At 64.5% G+C, this 21,426-nt stretch overlaps 2 protein-coding genes across 8 annotated transcripts; both read right to left on the bottom strand.

Annotated features, from left to right (window-relative positions):
• Nucleotides 1-103: 103 nt before the first annotated feature.
• Nucleotides 104-8,283, bottom strand: PRRT2 (proline rich transmembrane protein 2). 2 transcript variants are annotated; one of them, XM_075129123.1, is made up of 4 exons: nucleotides 8,115-8,278; nucleotides 6,117-6,689; nucleotides 5,020-5,152; nucleotides 104-1,453 (listed from the first exon to the last, which is right to left on the bottom strand). In XM_075129123.1, the coding sequence occupies exons 2-4, from the start codon at nucleotides 6,678-6,680 to the stop codon at nucleotides 1,188-1,190; spliced, it is 963 nt and encodes a 320-aa protein (XP_074985224.1). In that variant the 5' UTR covers nucleotides 6,681-6,689; nucleotides 8,115-8,278; the 3' UTR covers nucleotides 104-1,187. The 2 variants fall into 2 exon arrangements, with proteins under 2 accessions (XP_074985224.1, XP_048710819.2); XM_048854862.2 differs by lacking the exon at nucleotides 104-1,453 and adding an exon at nucleotides 1,466-2,273 and having other exon boundaries at nucleotides 8,115-8,283.
• Nucleotides 8,284-10,854: 2,571 nt separating this feature from the next.
• On the bottom strand, nucleotides 10,855-21,150 carry MAZ (MYC associated zinc finger protein). 6 transcript variants are annotated; one of them, XM_048852843.2, is made up of 7 exons: nucleotides 20,709-21,150; nucleotides 18,355-18,441; nucleotides 15,640-16,412; nucleotides 15,452-15,515; nucleotides 14,841-15,012; nucleotides 12,547-12,772; nucleotides 11,753-11,878 (listed from the first exon to the last, which is right to left on the bottom strand). In XM_048852843.2, the coding sequence occupies exons 1-6, from the start codon at nucleotides 20,742-20,744 to the stop codon at nucleotides 12,561-12,563; spliced, it is 1,344 nt and encodes a 447-aa protein (XP_048708800.1). In that variant the 5' UTR covers nucleotides 20,745-21,150; the 3' UTR covers nucleotides 11,753-11,878; nucleotides 12,547-12,560. The 6 variants fall into 6 exon arrangements, with proteins under 6 accessions (XP_048708804.1, XP_048708803.1, XP_048708800.1 ...); XM_048852842.2 differs by having other exon boundaries at nucleotides 18,355-18,444; nucleotides 20,709-21,149; XM_048852844.2 differs by lacking the exon at nucleotides 20,709-21,150 and adding an exon at nucleotides 18,543-19,363 and having other exon boundaries at nucleotides 18,355-18,444.
• Nucleotides 21,151-21,426: the final 276 nt, after the last annotated feature.

The raw sequence follows: 21,426 nt of genomic DNA, 5'->3' as shown, positions 1-21,426 counted from the left end.
GCTGGTTACAGGGGAACCCCTGGCCTGCCCAGCCTGGCGCGTGGGCCCGACAGAGGGGGGTGCGGCCAGAGCCCAGCTTCCCGCAGACAGACACACGGACCCGTTCTCGTGCATCAGTTTATTGGCTTCTCATGCATCCGAATCGCTACAAAACAGGCCCCGGGGAGCCAGGGGGCACTGGGCCATGGGGTTCAGATTCACCCTGGTTTGGGGGTTCTCTGGAAAAGCAGGGGGCTGGGAATTATTTCCCGTGAGGGTTAAAACCCACTATGCAACCCCCCCCCCCAACTGATGGATGTGGGGCTATTCCACATCCTCCACGTAAGGAGGATTTAAGGGGGGGGGGACTTATTCCCCTCCCCCGTCAGCCAGCAGTTGCCTGCTGTGGGGCCAGATGGGAGCCAACCCCCTGGCCCCCCAAATGGCTTAAATCCCTCCTTCCCTTTAAACAAATGCTTTTTTTAATGTGTCCCAGGCCCCCCGCCGATATTGAAACCACTCTAGTCACCTCTAGGGCCCATCGAGGAGTGACCCCCCCTGTCCCCCATCGCCCCCCACAATAGAGTATATAAAAACATGCATGTATAATACTGGCATGTCAACATCAAAACACAAGCCCCTTCATCGCCCCCCTGAAAATTCCAGCTGCCCCCCCAATCTCCTCCCCAATTGTACTGTCCCCAGCCCTGTGCTCCTACCCCCCCCCAAATTACCCAGTGGATAGCGTGCAAAAGATGGGACCTGCAAGGGGGTGGGCTCGGCTGGGGGCATTCCCCTGCCCCCCAAAACCATCCCCATCCCTGCAAGGTTGGGTCTGTAACAGTCTGAAGTCACTTGGTGCCTGGGTGGGGTTGGCGTTGGGCCGGTTCCTGCCCCACTCCTCCGTCGGGCCTTTCTTGTTCTGTTGTTCCAGGCCCCCCGGCGCCGGCATCCCCCCTCGGCCCTGCCGTGGGTTCATCAGCCCGACCCGCCAGAGGGGCGAGGAGGCGCAGCCAACGAGCTGCCGGCATCTCTCCTCCCTTTGGCCCGTTTCGTTCTGTCCTTCCTCGCCCCCCGAAACGTGACTAGCCCGAGGCAGGGCAGGAGGGGAACCTCCGGCAACCTCTCCACCTTTCTCCCTCTTCCGTCCCCATTCAGACGCCTCCCACCCATCTCCCCCGCTGGCCGATGTGGGGTTGTAAATAGGATCAACGAGGAATTGGCGCCCAGCGGCATCTCTCCTTTTTGCCCCCTTCTTTGTTCTTTTGTTCCATGTCCCGCTGTAGGCCCCAAAATCCCAGTTCCTGGCTGGCTGGATCCCTGTGCAGCGGGGAGCCAGGGGAGAAGGGGCGTTGGGGTTTCCATCGCTGGCTCTGTTTCATTCGTCCGTTTGGGATGGGGCAAGCTGGGATGTAAACATGCCCCTGGCAGCCGAGGGGTCCCACTGGCGTCTCGGGCCCGCGCTTTTTCTTGTCTTGTAAACATGGAAATTGAAAGAGTTTTATTTGCTGTCGAAGGGGCAATGAGCCAGAAGGGAGGGAGGGCGGGCAAGGAAAGGGAGTTGGGGGAGGGACAGAAAGAAGGCCAAATGGAGGGAGTGTCACTGGATGGATGGATGAGTTGGCAGAAGGCTGGATGGACGGATGAAGGGATGGGTAGCTGGATGGATGGATGGACATACGCCAGGATGGGTGGACAGATACATCACTGAATGAATGGGTGGCAGGGGAGATGAATGGACAGACGGATGGATGGCCGGGGAGATGGATGGATGGATGGATGGATGGATGGCAGGGGGGATGGATGGATGGATGGGTGGGTGGGTGGGTGGACAGACAGATGCATCACTGGATGGAAAAGTCGGTAGAAGACTGAACGGACAGCAGAATGGACGGACTGCAGGACAGCTAGATGGACAGTAGGACTCCGGGATGGATGGACGGACGCAAGGATGGATGGCAGAATGGCTGGAAGGACAGCTAGATGGATAGTGGGATGGATGGACAGCGGGACGGATGGTTGGATGGCTGGATGGACAGCGGGAGAGATGGATGAAGGCATACAGGTGGACAGATGGAGAGGGGTTTCTTCCTCCATTCTCTTTCTGTTCTTCTTTTCTGGCTCCGTCCCTGAGGCGGAAGGGGGATTGGAGGCCACACCCCTCTGTTGGCTGCCGTAATCCCCCTCTCCGCCCCCTCGGCCCCCCTGGATGGTTGGTCCCCATTAGAGCAGTGCCGGGGGAGCTCCTGGGTTGGGGGGGCTGGGGACAGCACGGAGTCGTCTTCACTGGAACACTGGGGAGGGATGGGGGGGTCAGGAGAAGGGGGAACAGGGAGGGGGAGCAGGGGGGCAGCATAGGGTCAGGGAGAGGTGTGGGTGGGGAAGAGAAGGACAGTTAATGCAGGGCATCTCAGGGTCCCAGGGAAGTCGTTTGGGGCATATCAGGGTCCGGGGGTGGGGGAGGGTTGAAGTCCTGGAGGGGTCATGTGGGGTGTGTTGGGGGAGGGCCATTCAGGGTGTATGAAAGTCCGGGGGGGGGGGGTTGTGCTGGGCTTTTTTGGCGGGGAATCGTGTATCAAGATCTTGGTGTATCAAGAGCTTGGGGGGTGATGTTTCAGGATCCTGGGAGTCACGTGGGGTGTATTGGGGTCTGTGGGAGTCATTTGGAGGTCTTGGTTGGGTGGTTCCAGGGGGGTCATGTGGGCAGAGTGTGGTCCTGGGAGGTTGTGTGGGGCATCATGGGGTTGTCTGAGGCGTAGGGGGGGCCTGAGGAAGATTTGGGGTCCAAGAGGATTGTGTGTGGCAAATAGGGATCGAAGGGGGTATTTTGTGGTCCCAGGGAGTTGCGCTGGGTCCCAGGGGTGTTTTGGGGTTCCAGGGTGGGGTTGTGGCACTCCGGTCCTCAGGGGAGTGCCCGGTAACCTCCCTGTTCCTCGTTTGGATGGGATTGGGATACTGCGTATAAAACAGGCCAGGTGAGGTACAAGGGGAAGGTTATGATCTGCTGAAAGCCACGGTTCTATCGGAACGTGTCTATCATCGGGGCGTGTGAAGTTATGAGACTGTGTTGTACGGTTGTGAGTTGGGGAATCGGCCAGATATTAGCTGCCCGGAGACACCAGCAAGGGAACAAACTGATGCCCAGGTGGGTGTCGAACAACCATCAACAGCCATCGTCCAGCAAGGGAGCTACAGAGCAATGACAGGGAAATTGCTCAACCTTGTCTGGGGTCTCAGCAATGCCCCCAGACCAGACATGCCTGGACTTGTGCTCTCCAGGCCCGGGGCCTGACCGTGGAAAGAGGGGACAGGGGCCACATGGTTTCTCCTTTCTCCTCCCCCACCCCCCACTGGAGGCAGGGAGAACGCTGGAGCTGAGGAGACTGGTCCCCAGGCTAACAGGGAGAGCGGGTGTGTGAGACTCTAACCAACGTGCAGTATCCAGCAGGGTGAGAAAAATGACTTCGTCCCGAGATTCCCTAGTCTCTAGGTGGGAATTTAGCCTGCGCACGTCTCTGTTACTGTCCTTTGGTAACTACTCTGACTTTTGCCTATCACTTCAAACCCATCGTCTGTGATCAAGAAGCCGATTCTCGTGGTGATCCTTACCGGGGAGTTTGCCTGCAGGGTTTGGACAATCTGCCCGGGTTACAAAGGCTGGTGTGTGTCCACTCGCCACTGATGATGTGGGGAACCACTTAATAAACGTACATTGCTCAAGAACGGGTCAGGAGCAGCACAGGACGGCATGTTCCTGAGCTGGGAGGGTCTGGCTGATGCCTTTCCCTGTGTGTCCCATGAGTGGCCCCAGCCAGGCGTGTGATTCCCCCCGTGGGGACAGGCGAGTGATGGCAGCCTGGAGGGGGGTGCTGCTGGTCACTAGCAGGACATTGTGGGAGACAGCCCAGGCTGGAGAGAGAGTTCAGGGGGGCACAGCGGTCCCACAGTCCCAAGTTGCACCCTGGGAATCCCGTCACAGGGGCATTTGGGGGTTCCAGAGCATTGTGTGGGACATATTGGGTCCAGGGGGTCCTGTGAGGCCTATCAGGGTCTGTGGTGTCATGTGGGGCATTTTAGGGTCCCAGTGGGATCGTGTGGGGTGTATCCTGGGTGCTTCATGGGATCCCAGGGAGTGTACTGTGGTCCCAGGGGGTCAGGAGGGGTGGGAATTTTGGGGTACGAGGGGTGGGTGTATCAGGATTCCAGGGGCATATCAGGGTCCAGGGGTCCTGGGGATGTTTTGGGGTCACTTGGGATTGTGTGGGCCTTATCGGGGTCTTGAGGGACATTTGGGAGTCCAGGGGTCATGTGGGATGAACCGGGGTCCCAGGGGCATTTCAAGGTCCTGTGGGGTTGTGTGGGCTGAATCAGGGTCCCAGAGGGTATTTCAGGGGATTCTGCAAGGCGTGTTGGGGTGCCAGAAAAATTTGGGGGTCCCAGGGCATATCAGGGTCCCAGAGGGATTGTGCAGGGTGTATTGGGGTTCTGGGGGGGTATTTCAGGGTCCCAAGTGGCTTTGCGGGGTGTTTTGCGATCCCAGGGGGTGTTTCTGTGGTCCCAGGGGGAATGCGTGCAGCAAATTGGGGTACCGGGGAGGTCATGTGGGGCATGTTGTGACTTGGGGGTTGGGCAGGACGCACTGGAGTCCCAGGGGATCATGCAGGACATATTGGGGTCCTGGGAGTCACGGGGGGTGAATTGGAGTCCCAGGGGGTGCATCAGGGTCCCAGGAGTGTATGGGCTTCCCAGGTGCACATCGAGATCCTGGGGGTATATTGGGGTCCTGGGAGTGAATGGGGGTCCCGGGGGCATTTTGGGGTCCCAGGAGTGTTTCAGCATCCTGGGAGCATGTCAAGATTCTGGGCGGGCCTATGGGGGTCCTGGGGACATATCAGGGTCCCAGAGATGTATCGAGGTCCTGGGGGCATTTTGGGGTCCCAAGGGTGATTTGGGGTCCTGGGGACATATGGGGGCTCTGGGGGAGATTTGGGGTCCCTGGGGGCAATTTGGGAGGTTCCGGGGGCCGCGCCCCTCACTCACGGCCAAAGTTGATGGCGACCGAGAGGATGATGATGATGACGCCCCCGAGCAGGGCCACCATGCTCAGCAGTTTGGCCACACGGCCCAGCCGCCGCGCCCCGTCCACGTCCCCCTGCTGCAGGCTGTTCCGGGACTGTGGGGAGAGACGTGGGGTAAGATGGGGGGGCTCCTGGCCCCATAACCCCCCCACATCACCACCCCGAGACCCCCTCCCGCATGGCAGGGGGCAGGGGCAGGGCAGGGGATATCTGTGGCCCCAAGAGCTATTGGGGAAATAGTGGGGGATATGGGGCATGCGGGGGGGGGTCTGGTGGGTTTGGGGTACAGCAGGAGGGGTGGGTGGAGTATTTTGGAGGACTGGGGACTGCAGTGGGGGTATTGGATTCTTCGGGATTTTCTGGGGCCCAGAGGCTATTAGGGGTGCAGTGTGGGGTTGTTGGGGGCTTTGGGGACATGGTGGGTTGGGGGGGCGCAGTGTGGAATACTAAGGTGCAGTGGGGGTTTTGATGTGATGTGGACAGTTTTGGGTTGCAGTGGGGGGATACTGGGGCATGTTGGGGGGCTCTGGGGGGTGCTGGGTTTCTGGAGCGCATGGGGTGAGGTGGGGTTCTGGGGGTGCTGGGTTTCTGGGAAGCATGCAGGTGAGATGGGGGAGTGGGGGGTGCAATGGGTTTCTGCGGGACATGGGGGCATGGTGGGGGGCTCTGGGGGTGCAGTGGGTTTCTGTGGGGCATGAGGGCTGCAGCAGGGGGCTCTGGGATGTGGTGTTTCTGAGGGGGTGCAAAGGGGGGGTTCTGGGGGTACATTGGGTTCCTGGCAGGCATGGGGGGGCATGGTGGGGAGCTCTGGGGTGTGGTGGGTTTCTAGTGGGTTTCCAGGGAGCATGGGGGGTATGTTGGGGGGCTCTGGGGTGGTCTGGGGGCATAGTGGGAGGCTCTGGGGGGTAGTTGTTTTCTGGGGGGCTCTGGGAAACAGTGGGTTTCACAGGTTTCTGGGGGGCATGTTGGGGGCTCTGGAGTGGGCTGGGAGTGCGGTGGGGGCTCTGAGTGGTGGGGAGGGCTCTGGGGGGCAGTGGGGGGCTTGGGGGTGGCTCTCACCATGACGGAGTAAACGAAGGCGACGATGTTGATGGGCCAGATGGGGCAGAAGCAGGCCAGGGCGGCCAGCAGGATGTAATCCCGCGGCTTCTCCGCCTCCGGGCCCCCCTCGGCCCCCGAGGGCTGGCGGCTCAGGCTAGGACGGGGCGAGCCTGCCCCCGCCAGATGCACCTGGGACCCCACCAGGCTGCCCCGCACCCGCGGCCCCCCGTTAGCGCTGGCCTTGCCCCCCAAGTCGCCCAGGGAGGCCGATTTGGAGCGAGCAGGGGCCGGAGGGGGGGGGGAGGTTTGGGGGGGGCAGGGGGCACCCCCCACACCCACGGCCTGTCCATTTTGTTGGGGCCCCTCCTCGGGCTCCCCCTCATCCTCCACCATCACAGTCACTGCTGGTGAGGGGGGGGCATGTGGGGCTGAGGGGGGGGCATCTGGGGCCGAGGGGGGAACGTCTGGGGCCGAGGGGGGAATGCCTGGGGCTGAGGGGGGGGCATCTGGGGCCGAGGGGGGTGACTGCAGCTCAGTTGGCTCCAGGGGGGGTGTCTCGTCCTTTTCCGTGTCGTCCGACATTGGGGTGCCCTGGGCGAAGAGATGGGAGGGGTAGAGACACAGGGACACAGACCCACAACTCACTGCCCCACCCCTGAACCTCCTCCCACCCCCCACTTCCCCCCAACTCCCTCCCATCCCCCACCCCTACTGCCCCCAACCCCCTCCTGCCCCACACTCCCTCTCATCCCCCACTTCCCCACCCCCAACCTCCCCCACCCACCAAAAAAACCTCCCATCCCCCACTGCCCCAATCTCCTCCCACCCCCCACAACTCCCTCCCATCCCCCACCCCTACTGCCCCCAACCCCCTCCTGCCCCACACTCCCTCTCATCCCCCACTTCCCCACCCCCAACCTCCCCCACCCCCTCCCATCCCCCCTGCCCCACCCACCAAAAAAACCTCCCATCCCCCACTGCCCCAATCTCCTCCCACCCCCCAAAACTCCCTCTCATCCCCCACCCCTACTGCCCCCCAACCTCCTCCAGCCCCACACTCCCTCTCATCCCCCACTTCCCCACCCCCAACCTCCTCCCATCCCCCACTGCCCCACCCACAAACCTCCTCCCACCCCTCACTGCCCCACGCCCCAAAAAACCCTCCCACCCCGCACTGCCCCCCCAAACTCCCTCCCAGCCCCCACCCCTACTGCCCCCCAACCCCCTCCAGTCCCACACTCCCTCCCATCCTCCACTTCCTCAACCCGAACTTCCTCCCATCCCCAACTGCACCCAACCTCCTCTCATCCCGCCACTTCCCCCCCAATCTCCCTCTCATCCCCCACTTCCCCACCCCCAACTTCCTCCCACTCCCTCCCATCCCCCACTGCCCCACCCCCCAAAAAAACCCTACCATCCCCCACTGCTCCAACCTCCTCCCACCCCCCCAACTCCCTCCCATCCCCCACTCCTACTGCCCCCAACCCCCTCCTGCCCCAAACTCCCTCCCATCCCCTACTGCCCCACCCCCGAATCTTCTCACTGCCCCACCCCCAAAAAAAACCCTCCCATCCCCCACTGCCCCAACCTCCTGCCACCCCCACTTCCCCCGCAAACTCCCTCCCATACCCCACTGCCCCACCCCGAATCTCCTCCCACCTCCACTGCCCCCAACCTCCTCCAATCCCCCACTCCCCCCCGAACTCCCTCCCATCCCCCACCCCTACTGCCCCCCGAACCCTCTCTCATCCCCCACCCCCCCACAACTCCCTCCCATCCGCACCCCCTACTGCCCCAACCTCCTCCCACCCCACTCCCTTCTGGCCCCCAAGCCCCCTCGTGTTCCCCCCCATTCCCCCCCGGAGCCCCCTCCCATCCGCCAACACCTCCCGGGGGCTGGCTTGGGTTGTTTTCCCTTATCTCAGGGTGGGGGAGGGGAAGAGAGGCAGGCCAGGGCCCCCCTCCCCCCGCTCCCCCTGTGCCGGCGGCTCCTGCCCCGGGGGGGTCGGTCCCTACCTGTCGCGCTGCCCGAGATGCTGGGGGGGACCCGGGTGCGGCGGCTGCAGACAGGCTCCCCCCCCACCCCCGGGAGGCGGGATGGAGCGAGCGAGGGAAACGCGCTAGCGGAGGGAGGGAGGCAACAGCCAGCCCCCCCCCCCGCCCCCCCGGCTTTGTCTGGGGCTGAGACTGACCCCCCCCCAGCCCCAACCCCCGTCACATGCAGCTACAGCCGCCTCGGGACTGGAGCAGTCAGCCCCCCCGCCCCCCCCAGCGCCGCCTAGGGGGGCAGCCCCTGGGAGAGGGGGCACCGGGGAGGGAGGTGGCTTCGGGTGGAGCGGGGGCTGCAGGTCGGGAGTGAGGGGCACCGCAGACCTGGGTCGGGGGGGCTGCAGGTCGGGTGTGAGGGGCACCGCAGGGCTGGGTCGGGGGGGGGGGGCTGCAGGTCCGGAGTGAGGGGCACCGCTTAGCTGCGGGGGGGGGCTGCAGGTCGGGAGTGAGGGGCACCACGGAGCGGGGGGGGGCTGCAGGTCGGGAGTGAGGGGCGCGGCGGGGCTGGGTCGGGGGGGGGGGCTGCAGGTCGGGAGTGAGGGGCCCCGCAGGGCCGGGTCGGGGGGGGCTGCAGGTCGGGAGTGAGGGGCGCCGCAAGGCCGGGTCGGGGGGGGGGCTGCAGGTCGGGAGTGAGGGGCACCACGGAGCTGGGGGGGGCGCTGCAGGTCGGGAGTGAGGGGCGCCGCAGGGCCGGGTCGGGGGGGGGGGCTGCAGGTCGGAAGTGAGGGGCACCACGGAGCTGGGTCGGGGGGGCTGCAGGTCGGGAGTGAGGGGCGCCGCAGGGCCGGGTCGGGGGGCTGCAGGTCGGGAGCGAGGGGCGCCCCAGGGCCGGGTGGGGGGGCTGCAGGTCGGGAGTGAGGGGCGCCCCAGGGCCGGGTCGGGGGGGGCTGCAGGTCGGGAGTGAGGGGCACCACGGAGCTGGGTCGGGGGGGCTGCAGGTCGGGAGTGAGGGGCGCCGCAGGGCCGGGTCGGGGGGGGGGGGCTGCAGGTCGGAAGTGAGGGGCACCACGGAGCTGGGGGGGGGGCGCTGCAGGTCGGGAGTGAGGGGCACCACGGAGCTGGGTCGGGGGGGCTGCAGGTCGGGAGTGAGGGGCACCACGGAGCTGGGTCGGGGGGGCTGCAGGTCGGGAGTGAGGGGCGCCGCAGGGCCGGGTCGGGGGGCTGCAGGTCGGGAGTGAGGGGCACCACGGAGCTGGGTCGGGGGGGCTGCAGGTCGGGAGTGAGGGGCACCACGGAGCTGGGGGGGGGGCGCTGCAGGTCGGGAGTGAGGGGCACCACGGAGCTGGGGGGGGCGCTGCAGGTCGGGAGTGAGGGGCACCACGGAGCTGGGTCGGGGGGGCTGCAGGTCGGGAGTGAGGGGCGCCGCAGGGCCGGGTCGGGGGGCTGCAGGTCGGGAGTGAGGGGCACCACGGACCGGGGGGGGGCGCTGCAGGTCGGGAGTGAGGGGCACCACGGAGCTGGGTCGGGGGGGCTGCAGGTCGGGAGTGAGGGGCACCACGGAGCTGGGGGGGGGCGCTGCAGGTCGGGAGTGAGGGGCGCCGCAGGGCCGGGTGGGGGGGCTGCAGGTCGGGAGCGAGGGGCGCCCCAGGGCCGGGTGGGGGGGCTGCAGGTCGGGAGTGAGGGGCGCCCCAGGGCCGGGTCGGGGGGGGGCTGCAGGTCGGGAGTGAGGGGCACCACGGAGCTGGGTCGGGGGGGCTGCAGGTCGGGAGTGAGGGGTGCCCCTGGGCCGGGTCGGGGGGCTGCAGGTCGGGAGTGAGGGGCACCACGGACCGGGGGGGGGGCGCTGCAGGTCGGGAGTGAGGGGCGCCGCAGGGCCGGGTGGGGGGGCTGCAGGTCGGGAGTGAGGGGCGCCGCAGGGCCGGGTGGGGGGGCTGCAGGTCGGGAGTGAGGGGCGCCCCAGGGCTCACCCCCCCCCCGGCGGGTTATAAATGTTGGCTGCGGGGCTGGGCGCGAGAGATTTTAGCTCGTTTCGTGGGGAGAGTCGGGGGGGCCAGAGCCGCGGGAACCGCCCAGAAACACCCCGCCCCCCCACCCCCCTAGCTCCGCTGGGATTCCCGGCCTCTGCAGGAGGCGGGGGGGGGCAGCTCCCAGTTCTCCCCCCCCGCTCGGTGACTCAGGCCCTGGCTCAATAGCAGTTTAATGGGGCGAGCGGCGCCGGGGGGGTCCCAGGGGAGGGAGCGATGCACCCCCGGCGCGGGGGTCCCGGCAGCGGCTGGGGGCAGGGAGCTGGGGGGGAGCCCCGCAGTGGGGGATGGGGCCTGGGGGTGCCTGGGAGGGGATCCCGGCTGGGAGGGTGGTAGGAGCTGTGTTGGGGGGCATAGACACCCCCCACTTCCACCCAGCCCCCGCTCTTGGCTTTGAGAGACCCTACAATAAACAAAGGACATTGGGTTGCTGGGTTTTCACCATTGTTACTAAAAGCCTTCGCTGGTGAGACATGGGGGTGAGGAGGGAAATGGTCCCTGGAGAGGCAGGGAAGTGGGGCCCCAGGGACGGAGGGAGGGAAGTGGGGTCCCGGGGGGGAGTGGGGTCCCCGGGGAGGCAGGGAGGGAAGTGGGGCAGCGGGGGGGGAGTGTGGTCTCTGGGGAGGCAAGGAGAGATATGGGCACCAGGAGGGGAATGGGGTGCCCAGGGAGGCAGCGAGGGAAGTGGGGTACGGGGGGTTCCCCAGTGCTGTCGCGTTAGAAGAAAGACTCAAGGCGGTGCGTGGTTTATTTGTCGTGGTTTTATACAATACAAAAGAGCGCGGGGGGAACCCCCAGACGTCGGGGGGCCATGCAGGGGGGCGGGGGCTGAGTCAACGCGAGACGCGGCTGGACCGAGAACACGAACACGAGAAAACAAAATAAATCATAAAATCCCATAGAAAACGGCGGGGGGGACGGACGGACAGAGGGAGGTCTGGGGGGTCAGGAGACCCCTGGACAGAAGGGTGCCAAGGCTGGGGGGAAACTGGGGGGACCCCAGGACAGAAGGGAATCGGAGGTCTCCCCTATGGGAGGGGGGATTGGACCAGGGCTGGTACCAGCCCCCAGCAATATCCGTGACACTCCCCAGCTAGCCCAGCCCTGGGCCCCCCTGCACCTTCATGAATCCGGCTGGTGAGGGGGTGGGAGCTCTGGGGCTGGGCCAGGGGTTCCCTACAGACCTCAGGGCCCAGATGCAGCTGCCCCAGGACTCCTGGGTTCTCTGTAGACCTTGGGGCGCAGGGCCCAGATGCAGCTGCCTCCAGACACCGGGGTCCCCTATAGACCTCGGCCCATGCCCCAGCCAAGGATCGAGTAAGATTGATTTTGGGATTGGGGGGGCTATTGGGGGGTTTAGAGGTGAGGGGGCCCCTCTGTCCAGGGAGAAGAGGACGGTTGGGGAGGGCAGGCTGTGTGGCCTGTCTGGACAGGGGAGGTGGGCGGTCCCCATCTCTCTGGGGGGAGGGGATGGTGGGGGGCCCCCGTCTGTCCGGTGTCGCGTCCTCCCTTTGCCAAGCGTGAGGAGAGGACCCAACATTCAACCCTCCCTGGCCGCGGGTTCTGGTTCCGGCAGCGCCGTGGGGGGCTCCAGCGGCGCTGTGGGGGGACGACCTTGGGGGAAGGGTCAGCTCCTGCCCCCCACGAATCACCAGGGCTGCGTGGGGAGCGGTTGGCTCACCACAGGGGCCCCCTCCATGGGCAGGACAGTGACGGCCGACGTGGGCGGGGCCGCTGCTGCTGCCAGGGGGCACAGCTCGCCCGTACCTGTGGGGGGAGACAGAGATGAGAGGGTGTGTGTGGGTGCCTCCCATAATACCCCCAGCACATCCTGTTAACTCTGAACCCTACTGACTCCCACCTGGCTAGTTCTGCCCCCTCCACACACAGACAGACCCTGGATCAGACAGACACACTCATGCTCTAAGAGTGGGGGAGGGGCTAACACCAGATCCTTTGATCTTGGGGCACAGGGCCCAGACCCAGCTGTCCCCGGACGCCAGGGTTCCCTACAGACCTTGGGGCCCAGACACAGCCACCCCCAGGACTCCTGGGGTCCCTATAGATCTTGGGGCGCAGCCGCCCCTGGACGCTGGGGTTCTCAATAGACCTTGGGGTGCAGGGCCCAGAGGCAGCCGCCCCCGGACGCTGGGGTTCTCTAGAGACCTTGGGGCCCAGGGCTCAGATGCAGCTGCCCCTGGATGCCGGGGTTTTCTACAGACCTCGGGGCGCAGATGCAGCTGCCCCTAGGACTCCTGGGTTCTCTGTAGACCTTGGGGCCCAGGGCCCAGATGCAGCTGCCTCCAGACCCCGGGGTCCCTTATAGACCTTGGGCACAGGCCCCAGACGCAGCCGCCCCTGGACACTGGGGTTCTCTATAGACCTTGGGGCGCAGGGCCCAGAGGCTCCCCTCCCCCAGTAGGCGAGCAGCTTGCCTGTCCCTGGCGATTCACCGCAGCGGTTGGGCCTCAGCGGGCGCGGCCCCGGGCCCCTCTCCGGCTCCAGCCCCGGCCCCAGCGTGCGTCTGCAGGTGCCCGTTGAGCTGTGCCGGGGTCTTACAGTGCACGCCGCACAGCTTGCACAGGAAGCGCTCCACCCGCGGGGCCGACAGTCCGTGGTCCTTGACTGCATGCACCCGGAGGTAAGCCGCTGTGGTGAACCCTACGGGGGGGCGAGAAGGACAAACCACCAGGTCAGCGTCCGCCACACAACCCTGGGGCCTGTTCTACTCTGCTGCTGCGGTGCTCTGCCCCAGAGGCGGCTGCATCTCAACACCGGACCAGGGGTCCCCGTAGGAACTGCCCCGGCCCCGCCCCAGAGGCGGCTGCGTCTCAACACCGGACCAGGGGTCCCCGTAGGAACTGCCCCGGCCCCGCCCCAGAGGCGGCTGCGTCTCAGCACCGGACCAGGGGTCCCCGTAGGAACTGCCCCGGCCCCGCCCCAGAGGCGGCTGCGTCTCAGCACCGGGCCAGGGGTCCCCGTAGGAACTGCCCCGGCCCCGCCCCAGAGGCGGCTGCGTCTCAGCACCGGGCCAGGGGTCCCCGTAGGAACTGCCCCGGCCCCGCCCCAGAGGCGGCTGCGTCTCAACACCGGGCCAGGGGTCCCCGTAGGAACTGCCCCGGCCCCGCCCCAGAGGCGGCTGCGTCTCAACACCGGGCCAGGGGTCCCCGTAGGAACTGCCCCGGCCCCGCCCCAGAGGCGGCTGCGTCTCAACACCGGGCCAGGGGTCCCCGTAGGAACTGCCCCGGCCCCGCCCCAGAGGCGGCTGCGTCTCAACACCGGGCCAGGGGTCCCCGTAGGAACTGCCCCGGCCCCGCCCCAGAGGCGGCTGCGTCTCAGCACCGGGCCAGGGGTCCCCGTAGGAACTGCCCCGGCCCCGCCCCAGAGGCGGCTGCGTCTCAACACCGGGCCAGGGGTCCCCGTAGGAACTGCCCCGGCCCCGCCCCAGAGGCGGCTGCGTCTCAGCACCGGGCCAGGGGTCCCCGTAGGAACTGCCCCGGCCCCGCCCCAGAGGCGGCTGCGTCTCAACACCGGGCCAGGGGTCCCCGTAGGAACTGCCCCGGCCCCGCCCCAGAGGCGGCTGCGTCTCAGCACCGGGCCAGGGGTCCCCGTAGGAACTGCCCCGGCCCCGCCCCAGAGGCGGCTGCGTCTCAACACCGGGCCAGGGGTCCCCGTAGGAACTGCCCCGGCCCCGCCCCAGAGGCGGCTGCGTCTCAGCACCGGGCCAGGGGTCCCCGTAGGAACTGCCCCGGCCCCGCCCCAGAGGCGGCTGCGTCAGCACCAGTTGAGAAAACGTGAGAGGTGCAAGCTCGTTAACGTCTGCCCGCGTGTGACAAGCCTGGCCCGGCAGCCCTCTGCCCCGGCCCCAGACATGGAGAGAGCACCGCGGGCCCCGGTCAGTCCCGGCAGAGCCGGGGACGGAAGGTGGGGACCCGCCTGCTCGCCTGGCAGGCCCCAGGATGAGGGCAGAGGCCTTTGGTCCATGATGAGGCCGTGCAGGAACAGGTCCAGCCAGAAGGGGGCAGGCTACACACCCGCCGCCCTCGCCTACCTTGTGTGCAGGGAACTTCCGCAGTGGGGGGCCCGGTCATTCGGAGGTGCTCTGCCTGCCCAGCGACCCCGGCCTGGCGCCCCAGGGACACAGAGCCCATGCTTGGCCTGTCGCTCGGGAAGACAGGGCCCAGCGCCCCCAGCCTGGCACTCTCCACTCCCAGTGCCCCGGGGCCTGCCCTGAGCCTGGCACGCCCCATACCTGGTATCCCGGGAAGACGAGTCCCACCCCTGGCCTGGCATTGCCCATGCATGGCACCCCAGAGAGATGGGGCTCACCCCCGGCCTGGTGCTCCCCACACCCGGCGCCCTGGGAAGATGGGGCACATGCGTGACCTGGCACTCCCCATGCCTCGGGGTCTGCCCTGAGCCTGGCACTCCTCACACCTGGTGCCACGGGGAGACGGGGCACATGCCTGGCCTGTCACTTCCCACATCTGGCATCCCGGGAAGACAAGTCCCGCCCCTGGCCTGGCACTGTCCATGCATGGCACCCCAGGGAGATGGGGCCTACCCCCGGCCTGGTGCTCCCCACGCCCTGGGGAGACGGGGCCCGTGCCTGGCCTGGCACTCCCGCCCCTGGTGGGTACAGTGGGGTAGAGCCCAGCCCAGTAGTGGGTCTGGCAGCACCGGGGGCACACGGCTCTCACTCTCTCGCACACACACGGGTGCCCCCTACCTTTGTTGCACAGCTCACAGATGTGGTTGGGCCCCTGGCTGTGCACCTTCATGTGGTCCGTGATGTAGGCCGCGCTCAGCATCTTGCCGCACACGTGACACGGCACCTTCTCCTCGTGGCGCACCGTGTGTGCCCGCAGCCGGTCCTTCGTGGCGAAGGCCGCCTCGCACGTCTGGGAGGAGCCGGGGGGGGGGGGGGGCGGGTTAGGGGCAAGCCAAGGGGCCGGCCCCTGGGCTGCCATCCCGGACATCTTGCTCTCCCTAAAAGCACTCTGGGGCCCCTCTAGGGGAGTTGTCCCAGATGCCTGGGTCCCATCCCAGTCTCTGGTAGAGCTGTGGGGCCCCTTGCGGGAGCTGCCACACACGCCTGGGTCCCATACCCAGTTGCGGTCTCTGGGAGCGCTGTGGGACTCCTCAGGGAAGCCATCCTGGACGACTGGGTCCCATTCCCCACCCCAGTCCCCCCAGAAGTGCTGTGAGGACCCCTGGAGGAGCTGTCCCGGACACCTGGGTCCCGTCCCCCACCCCAGTCTCTCTAGACGCTGTGGCGTTTCTGTGGGGCTGCGGGCCCTGGGGGGGGTAGGGCGCAGGGGGATGCGGGCGGGTAGGTACCTCACATTTGAAGGGTCTCTCTGTCGAATGCACCTGGCGCACGTGGCTGTTGAGATGGTCTGGCCTATGGGGGGAGCAAATACAGGTCACGGCTTGGCAACCCCCCTGCAGCCCCAGCCGCCAGGCTGGCGAGGGGCTCTCTGGCCAGCCAGCGCCCCACTCGGCTCCCCCCCCCGCGGCGGCCGTACCGGGAGAAGCTCTTGCCGCAGTGGCTGCAGACGTAGGGCTTGTGCACGGCGCCGTCGTGGGAGCGCACGTGGTAACTCATGCGGTCCTTGCGCTTGAAGCGCTGCTGGCAGACGGGGCACTGGTAGGGCTTCTCGTCCGAGTGCGACAGCTTGTGCCGGTTGAGGTGGTAGACGTCGCGGAAGGCCTTGCCGCACATCTCGCAGGCGTGATTCTTCCGGATCCGCTTGCCAGAGGCCGTGGTGGTCACCAGCCCCGCGGCCCCGCCCCCCTCCGCCCCTGGCGCGGCCCCGCCCCCGCCAGCCCCCAGGGCCGAGACGCTCAGCAGGCTGAGGGGCACCATGGTGGGCATCTTCATGGCGGCAGGGCTGGGGCGGGCAGCCTTGGCGCCCGTGTGGATGGCCTCGTGGCGCCGGAGGTTGTAGCCGTTCTTGAACTCCTTGGCGCAGAGCGAGCAGATGTACGGCCCCTTGCTTTTCGACTTCTTCTGGGCCTCGCTGGGTGGGGGCGGCGCGGGCGGCTGGGCCGGGGGGGGCTGGGAGGCGGCCTGCGGGGCTGGGGCCACCTGCCCCCCGCTGCCCTCGGGCCCCGGCGGCTGCTGTTTCAGGGCTGCCGTGTCCACCGTGGAGGCAGCTGGAGCTGAGGCCGTGGCAGCCGCCACCACCGCCGCGGCTGCGGCCGTCTCCTGGGCGGCCGCCAGCACCGGGAGCAGGTCCACCTGCAGGGAATCAGCAGAGGTGGCTGGAGCGGGTGGCGGGGGTGCTGTGGTGGCAGCCTGCGGGGGAGGCAGAGGGGGTTAGAGGGAGGCAGGGGCAGACTCAGAAGAGGCGTCACAGTCAAAACCAACTAGGGTAAATTCCAGCCCCCCAAGCTTTGGATTTTCCATTGGAATTCCTGGGAAATTCCAGCCCCCAAAACTTTGTTCAGAGAGACAAAAGCCTGTTCAATTAATTAATTACAAAGAAACAAACAAGCCCTGGGAAGTTCCAAGCTCCAGAAGCTTATGGGATAACAAAGATGTGAGCAATCCCGGAAAGCCTTTTGTATTTGGTTAACCCAGGAATTCTGGCCCGACTCAATTTTGGTCATTTTATTTTGTTTCATGCCCTGTGACGCTGTAATTCAAAGCCAAACGTCATCAGATTTAATTTTAATTATTTAAAAATACATGGAAAACCCTTCTGCCTCCCCAACAACAACTGAAGAAATCAATTTGTTACCTGTAAAAAAATTCCAGGGGAAAAAAAATTGAAAGATTTATTTTAATATAATCCAGGGAAAGTCCAGCACAACAAAAATACTGGTCTTTAAAATAACCAAGTGACAAGGTTAGTTTGTCCTAGAGATTTTAAGGGGTTTTTCAATAAATTCAAAACACTGTAGGTGCAATTTCGCATTTTCTAAAAGATAAAGTGAAATATTTACGGGGGGGGCGGAGGGGAACACATTTCAGCTAAGAAATCTCTTTAATTTTTATATATCTATACAAATTTAAAACAACTGCGATGTTTTAGGTAAAAAAAAATTCAATGCACCATTTAAAAAATGAAATGAGAAATTCCAACACAATTTTTTTAAATTTAAGGGAAAATAATGAGAAAAACAATAATGTAATATATTACCTTACATATTTTGACTGCATTTTTTCATAAAACATACAGAATTATATTAGATCTGTAATGTAAAATGTCTAATCAGATTATATACACAATAAGCTTCCTTGGCTTATTTACCTGGAGAAATTCTGAAACAATGAACCCTGTTATGTTAAAGATTGTTCTGGAAATTCTCACTTTTTCAAATAAATTATTTACAAAAATAAACTGGGAGAAATTCCAACACAAACCCAACTCATTTTATTTTAATTGCAGAAAATAACTCGGAAATTCAAGACCAAAAAACGTTCTTATCTTTATTCTGACCATCTGAGGCCCCACTCCTCTGGAGATTTACGCACGGGACTAATTTTAGCCGTGAAAACCGTCTTACTAATTCAATGGGTCAATTCACACTCCTAAAACTAAAGGTGCATAGGACTTTGGAGGCCGGGATTGTCTATCATGATACAGATAAAGTGCAACTCAGATTGCCAGTTCGAAACAGCTAACCCTTACGAGCGTGGATGTAACTAGCCAAAAGCAATTTGTAGGAATATTTGTTTATTTAAAGTTAATTCCTTGTCATAATGTTTTTCATTAGTAACCTTAACTGTGATCCCCAAGCCCCATTTAAAACTCTCCCAGCAACACCGTTGCTATGTACTTCACGTAACTGATCCCGTACCCAGGTAGTCAGATGGTATAATCGCTTAGAAATTGTATAATCAAATCAGATGCAATTATGAACTGCAGGACACAGTTAAGGAAATCTATAACGGGAATTTTTGGAACCAATTTTGCCCTTACTTGAGATATTTCCACAAATATCTTATTTTAGAGCCATAACGTTCTGGTTTTGCCACTTGTGGAAAGGCTTTAAGATCATTCCAGAAAACAATTTAAAGATAACGAAAGCAGAGTGTTTCTGTTGGACTAAACTATACGGGGATTCCTTGCCTGGTGCTGAGATGGATTTAAATTGGTGCCCCCTAGAGGGGAAAGGCCCCAAGTCCCATTCCCCCCAGCCAGCCAGTGCCCGGCCCTGTGTAAATATCTGACCCAGCACCCTGTAGAGGAGAAAGTCGTGTCCCTGGCAGCCCTGCTGCCGCATTTGCTCACCTGGAAGGGGCTCTGGGTGCAGCCCTGGGAGGCGAAAAACCGGGACTGGATTTCGGCCCCGACCTGGAGGGGATTCTGCGTGTGACTCTGCTAATGTGAGAGGAGAGGTGGGTCAGAGGAGCCATGGGAGATGGGAGCAGGGAGCTCGCCCGAGAGTCACTAAGCCCCGGCGTGGGGATGGGAAATACCAAGCTCATCAGTGCGGGAGTTAACTCTGGTCCCTAACAATGGCCACGTTTTGCTGCTGATCATCCCAGTGGAACGGTTTCCCCTCCCCCACCCAAGCAGGAGGGGCTGTGATGGTAACAGCCAATGGGAGTGGGTTCGGGGACATGGTGGAGGAGAGGAGGGAGAGGCAGAGGGCAGTCTGAAGAAGACATGAGACAGTGGGGGACCTGGGTAGGAGGGTCTAGGCAGGGAGGGGGAGGGCTGTGTTGTATGGAGAAGTGGGAGGAGAGGCAGCAGTGGGGCAGTGGAGGGGTCACAGGGCTAGGAAGGGGTCATGGGGTGAAAGAGCAGAAGGGTAGGGGAGGGGTTCTCTCTGAAGAGTGGGGTCACGGGGAGAGGGTCTCTCTGAGGGATCATGAGATGGGAGAGCAGTGGGTGTGGGGCTCTCTGTGAGGGGAGGGACCACAGAGTGGGGGAGGAGTGCAGTGGGGGAGAGTCTCTGTGAGGGGTGGGGCCATAGGGTGGAGGAGGAAGGATCTCTGAGAGGGGAAGGTGGTGGGGGAGAGGTCACACAGTTTGGGAGGGGTTCCTCTGAAGGGAGGGTCACGTGCTGCTTGGGGAGGGGTCCCCGTGAGGGGAGGTGGTAACATGATGGGGGAGGGGTCCCCGTGAGGGGAGGATGGTGAGGGAGGGGTCTCATGATGGGGCAAGGGTCCCTGCAAAGTGAGGGGTCACAGATTGGGAGAAGGGTCTCTGTAAGGGGAGGGTCACACAGAGAGGGAGAGGTGGCTGTGAGAGGAGGGTGGTGGGGGAGGGGTCACATGATGGGGGAGGGGTCCCTGTAAGGCAAGTACCACACACTGGGGACAGGGCTCCTGTGAGGGGAGGGGTTCCTGCGAGAGGAGGGTCACACAGTGGGGGAGGGATTCTTGTGAGGGAAGGGTCACATGGTGGGGGAGGGGGTCACACGGTGAGGGAAGGGTCCCTGTGACGGGAGGGGTCACAGTAGGTGATAAGGTCACATGGTGGGGGAGAGGTCTCTGTGAGGGGATGGTCACGCGGTGGGGGAGGGGTTTCTGTGAGGGGAGGGGTCCCGGCGGGGGAGGGTCATGCAGTGGGGGAGGGGTCTCTGTGAAGGGAGGGGTCACGCGGTGGGGGAGGGGGTCTCTGTGAGGGGAAGGGTCCCGGCGGGGGAGGGGTCACGCGGTGGGGGAGGGGTCTCTGTGAGAGGAGGGTCACGTGGTGGGGGAGGGGTCTCTGTGAGGGGAGGGGTACCGGCGGGGGAGGGTCACGCGGTGCGGGAGGGGTCACGCGGTGGGGGAGGATTCTCTGTGAGGGGAGGGGTCACGCGGTGGGGGAGGGGTCTCTGTGAGGGGAGGGGTCCCGGCGGGGGAGGGTCACGCGGTGCGGGAGGGGTCTCTGTGAGGGGAGGGGTCCCGGCGGGGGAGGGTCACGCGGTGCGGGAGGATTCTCTGTGAGGGGAGGGGTCACGCGGTGGGGGAGGGGTCTCTGTGAGGGGAGGGGTCCCGGCAGGGAAGAGTCACGCGGTGGGGGAGGGGTTCCTGTGAGGGGAAGGTCACGCGGTGGGGGAGGGGTTCCTGTGAGGGGAGGGGTCCTGGCGGGGGAGGGTCATGCAGTGGGGGAGGGGTCTCTGTGAAGGGAGGGGTCACGCGGTGGGGGAGGGGTCACGCGGTAGGGGAGGGGGTCTCTGTGAGGGGAAGGGTCCCGGCGGGGGAGGGTCACGCGGTGCGGGAGGGGTCTCTGTGAGGGGAGGGGTCCCGGCGGGGGAGGGTCACGCGGTGCGGGAGGATTCTCTGTGAGGGGAGGGGTCACGCGGTGGGGGAGGGGTTCCTGTGAGGGGAGGGGTCCCGGCGGGGGAGGGTCACGCGGTGGGGGAGGGGTTTCTGTGAGGGGAGGGGTCCCGGCAGGGAAGGGTCACGCGGTGGGGGAGGGGTTCCTGTGAGGGGAAGGTCACGCGGTGGGGGAGGGGTTCCTGTGAGGGGAGGGGTCCCGGCGGGGGAGGGGGACGACGCGGCGCGGCGCGGCGCGGGGGCGCGCACGGCGGGTGTCGGGCGGCGCGCGGCCCCGCCCCCGCCGAGGCGGCCCCGCCCGCTGGGACTGGAGGGCGGGGGCGGCGCGCGGCCCCCCCGCGCGGACTCGCGGCGGGCGGGGCGGGGCGGGGGTACCTGGAAGATGAAGCTGCTCCAGTTGCTCGGGTCCATGGCGGCGGCGGGCGGGGGCCGGGGAGGGCGGGGGAGCGAGCGGGGAGCAGGAGCAGCGCCGCGCGGGCGGGGGGAGTGAGGTGGGAGGGGGGGAGTGAGGAGGTAGCGGCGCGAGGACACCTCCGCGCCGACGCTGATTGGCCCCTTCAGCGCACGCTCTCGCGGCGCGCGACAGGCTCCCTGAGGGGGGGCGTTAGTGATTGGCCGACGCTGGACTCCTTGGCGTGGGGTTCTTGCAGGGCTCCCATTGGTCGCTCCAGTGAGACTAAGAAGACGACCCCACGTGGGGTTGCTTCTGATTGGGTGAAACCCTCTGCGCTCAGCACCCCGTCGGCAAGTGCGCACGGTGACCGTTCGAGGAAGAAGGTGCTGATTGGCTGATGGCCCCGGGGCGCGCGCTTGCCCTGGTAACGGTCGTTTCCTTTTCCTCCCCCAGCCCGTTAGCTTGTAACTACGCCCTCCCCTTGTTCACAAAATGGCCGCCCAGATTGACCTCTGACCCCGAGGCAGGGCGGAAGGCACCATGAGAGGGACACGCTGGGGCACTGACCTACTCTCCCCCCCGCGGGGAGATGGTAGTGCTCGTGCAGCCCGCACCGCACCAGCGCCCGGGCGCTCCCCTCTCCCGGCCTCCCTTAAGGGGGCAGAGCCTCTTAAAGGGGAGGCCCTCCCGTGCCGTGCG

This window comes from Caretta caretta, chromosome 6, assembly GCF_965140235.1.
Source record: "Caretta caretta isolate rCarCar2 chromosome 6, rCarCar1.hap1, whole genome shotgun sequence".
NCBI lineage: Eukaryota > Metazoa > Chordata > Testudines > Cheloniidae > Caretta > Caretta caretta.
Note: the sequence above shows the minus strand (reverse complement) of the source record. Positions and strands in the feature narration are given on the sequence as shown.